This window comes from Solanum pennellii, chromosome 6, assembly GCF_001406875.1.
Source record: "Solanum pennellii chromosome 6, SPENNV200".
NCBI lineage: Eukaryota > Viridiplantae > Streptophyta > Magnoliopsida > Solanales > Solanaceae > Solanum > Solanum pennellii.
In genome coordinates this window covers 40133741-40138007 of record NC_028642.1, presented here as the reverse complement: position 1 = coordinate 40138007, position 4267 = coordinate 40133741, and the positions used below count along the sequence as shown (strand labels likewise).

Here is a 4267-nt window from a genome sequence, read left to right as displayed (position 1 = left end):
TATATATATATATATATATATATATATATATATAATTTAATAAAATTCGTAATATTAGTGTATCTTAAAAGTTAATGCGATTTTTGTAAATTTGTTATCAATTAAACTCATCCTTTTTTATCATGAACTCTTTGTAGTTTCTACCTCACTTTGACCAAGTACACACATAGTCGGCAACATTCCCCTAATTAGTAAATGTTGAGAAGGAAATAAACAACACAAAATCCACTTTTTTCACAAACAAATTAAATTAGATTTTTAATTATTGTTTCTTGTATGGTCCTATAAATACACATGATCTCAACCAAAGTATTAAGCACTACTCAATAAGCTTAATTAAAATCAATTACATTTTGTTCAATTAATGATGGCCAAGGCTAGCAATAATTCCTTAAACTTAGCCTTAATCCTTACTTTTCTACTCATTTTGAAGCAGAGAAATTCAGTTCTTTGAATCCAAATCTCAACTGTGACAATCTTTTTGTGGGTGAATATGTATGTCTCAATGGTACCTTATCTACTTGAAGATGGACATGAATATTAGTGCATAAAGTTATCTATCACTTTTCACAAACTTGAAGTTACATTAAGGAATACTTGAAAAACACAAACTAAATAGAAAATAATTGAAACATTCATGTATTCATAGAACATGTTGCTTTACAAAATAATGACTAGTAGCTTCATTCTTCACAAAAAATCTCTACTATTCACCAAGGGTTATCCAGAATATCAACAAGCTGCATCAACCTAAGAAAAAATGATTAAGAAAACTTTGATGAGTTACATTCACCAAGAATCTCAATCTATACTGAAAGCACAAACTCAGTGGCACAAGCTAGCACGTCGAGTTTCATTATTTTTATATATTTCCAGAATTTACAGATGTTCATTTGGCTGCCCAAATAACTTTTGCTACTTTTTGTCGTGTCATCAGATTTCCATTGCATAGTATGTATGTAGTAAATTGTGAAAAAGATAAGCATTAGTATTGTGTTCTAATTTTTTACTTATCAGAACCTATGTATCCAGAAAAAAAAGGGCAGTTGGTACACAAAGGAACAAGAGACGTTTTAAGGGAAAGAGAAGTTGATTCCTGTTATAAAATACAGTTGAGTACAGCAGCAGTATGGATGGAAACTTGATGTACAGCACACAAAAAGCAACAATTTCCAAGATATCTAAAAGGCTAACGACGCAAGCATTCAAATAACTTGGAAAAACTAAAGAATTTCAGTTTTCCAAAAGGCTAAAACTCGACGCAAATCAATTTTCCAATATCTATCGAGAGATGAAACAACACAAACATTAAATTAACTCGGAACAATTGAAGCATTTCAGATTCGGAACAACTCTGTTTTACCAAAACATGGAAGAAACAACCTGTGACGTATTAACATATCGACAACAAAAAGAATTCAAACTATACGACTTAATAATTGTACTAAAACGTAGTAATAAATATGTTATATACTACTCCTCACAATATCGCCAACTCATAAGAATTGCAGAATATTTAAATAGGAACAATTAAATTGAAAATCAAAAGATAAATGCCATTTTAGTGTAGCAGCACTTTCTTTACATAAAAGTGTGCTTTCTATTTTTCTTTTTATAATTTTTAAATGCATACCCTTAGTGTATAATTGTGCTAAAGTCATTGCTATATATTGCTGCAACTCTTCATTAATTGCTATGGATACATAATATCCCTCTAATCCCTTACTCTTACTATTAAGTTATAGTCTAGGTGTCATTTTTCCTTTGATTCTGGTTTGGTTGGTAAAGCGATAGCATTCTTTGTTCTATAAAAAGCATATGAAAATGATCCATTAATGTCATGACTTGTTCTGTTCCAACACAGACTCTTCATATATTGCTGCAACTCTTCATTAATTGCTATGGATACATAATATCCCTCTAATCCCTTACCCTTACTATTAAGTTATAGTCACAAACAATTTTCGACTAAGAAAATATCATACCCAATTTTACCTAAGACTGACAAAGAAGAAGAGGAGTACCAAATTTGGATACCTGAAACCTCTCAATTACAGTTCTTTGTTTCTCGTTGCTTTTTTTTTTTTTGCCATGCTGGTAAAGATAGTGACTCCCTGACAAACAAGAATAATTTTCAGTTGTTCGACTAAACAGAGGAGCATTTATGTCAAAAAAATAAAATAAAGATGTTAATAGTACCAGTCCCACAACGCTTAGGAAAAATCCTACGCTTCTCCTTCACTGATGGTTCACCACATTCGTTTGCATTCTCCACTTCATCGTTGGAGTCCTCTAAATGATTAACAACACCAGGGGTCTCAATGGACATTGGCAGCCCAGGTGATGAATTAAAGTTGGGGGCATTCTCAAAATGTTGTGGTCGAGAACCACCAAATACATTCTCAAGTGATGAAAGACTAGAATTCCTTAATATTTGTGATGCCGTGTATGGAACAATATCAGTATTTGTTGGTTGATATGTCATACCTGATGCCCCGGGAGTGAATTCTTGTTGGTTGATAGACTGTAGTACACTCTCTCTCTCTCTCTCTCTCTCTATATATATATAGAGAGAGAGAGAGAGAGAGATAACAATACATTATATGATAATTGAATTTACTTTTGAATTAAGAAGAGAAAATTGCATGGTTAAACAAATATATACTAGTTAATTAGTCATTATTACTATTTTAGTTAATCACCACTCGCTACCAACACTCAGTGATAATTACATGGGCTGAAGTTTTCAGTTTTTATAATTCAGATTGTGTATAGTATTATTTGTATAAATTTTGGATAATGTAATTTGTGTGTAATATAATTGGTATAATTGTTTAAAGTTCAAATGCTTGGTTAGTATAAATTTGTAATTTGGAGTTTATACAAATATAGTTCAATTATACAAACGTTCCAGCGAATTATACAAACCTACGAATTATACAAATTCGGAAATCATACAAACGAGGCAGCTTAAACTATAATCACACCCCGTAAATATGCAAACTATACCTATGATGCATAATTATGTTTATTATAGTGGTTATTCCCCAACTAATAAACAATGATTTTTTGATTTAAAAAAAAGTAGGGAGGGNACAAACATATACTCCCTTTACATTCATACCCCACTAAATGGTTACACTACACACCGGGGGGAGGGGGGAGGGGTAAGCAAATACCCCATAAAGGCAAAATAATTACAAACATATACTCCCTTTACATTCATACCCCACTAAATGGTTACACTACACACCGGGGGGAGGGGGGAGGGGTAAGCAAATACCCCATAAAGGCAAAATAATTACAAACATATACTCCCTTTACATTCATACCCCACTAAATGGTTACACTACACACCGGGGGGAGGGGGGAGGGGTAAGCAAATACCCCATAAAAGTAAAATAATTACAAACATATACTCCCTTTACATTCATACTCCACTTAATGATTACACTATAACTAAATTTATACATTGTATTGGTATCATTAAGGTTTCTTATTAAGAATTACGCATTATTCAATGATATTGTAAGAGTATAATAAATAATTTTTGAACAAGAAACCTTAATCATACCATAAAATATACGAAAAAGGGTCAAAAATATCTTTAAATTATCCAATACAACTCATATTTAACCTTAAATTATATTTCGGCTCAAAACTAGCCTTTCCGTCAAATTATTAGATTAGAAGTATCCTTCTTATTTAACAGAAGTTATTAAATGACATGAGGATGTCACATTGCATGTCAATACTAATTACTCTTTTTTCACTGCCACATATACTCAATTCCTAAAGTGGAAGTAGGTATATAATATTTTTTATAGTAATATTTTCAAGCTATAGTATTAGAGTTTGTCTTTCAATATATAACATTCAATCTAGCAAGTTATAGCATATTATTAAAAATAAAAGGTTGATTTTAAATAATTTAAAACATTTATTTTTTAAAAAAAAAAAGAATTGAAGAAAAATAACGGACCAATTTTTAAATGGAAAATAGCATCTTTTATTATTTAAATTAAATACATTTACTAAATGTGATAACTGATTAGCGCCTATTAAGGAATTTTTTAAAAAACAGATTAATTAGTTATCTTAAAACGCTCAATTTAGTTGAAACCAAATTAAATTGTGATTTGATTCCTTAAAACGCTCTAACAAATTGAAATCAACGTAAAATCTGTTTTTTTTTTTCAGTTTTCGCGATTCTCTCAATTTTTCAGCAGATTGCGTTTCATTTTTTTAGCGATTAAAGATATTTCGC

At 30.7% G+C, this 4267-nt stretch overlaps 1 protein-coding gene across 1 annotated transcript; it reads right to left on the bottom strand.

The window, feature by feature from the left end:
- Positions 1-612: 612 nt before the first annotated feature.
- Positions 613-2506, bottom strand: LOC114077483. The gene is made up of 3 exons (XM_027917394.1): positions 2200-2506; positions 2038-2114; positions 613-750 (listed from the first exon to the last, which is right to left on the bottom strand). Exons 1-3 carry the CDS (start codon positions 2483-2485, stop codon positions 733-735), a joined length of 381 nt encoding a protein of 126 aa, XP_027773195.1. The 5' UTR covers positions 2486-2506; the 3' UTR covers positions 613-732.
- Between the last annotated feature and the right edge of the window lie 1761 nt (positions 2507-4267).

Coding starts and splice junctions, on each gene's coding strand:
- LOC114077483 (XM_027917394.1), bottom strand. CDS start 2,485: ATGACATATCAACCAACAAATACTGATATTGTTCCATACACGGCATCA. Junction 2,115..2,199: donor TCCTAAGCGTTGTGGGACTG/GTACTATTAACA, acceptor CTTGTTTGTCAG/GGAGTCACTATCTTTACCAG.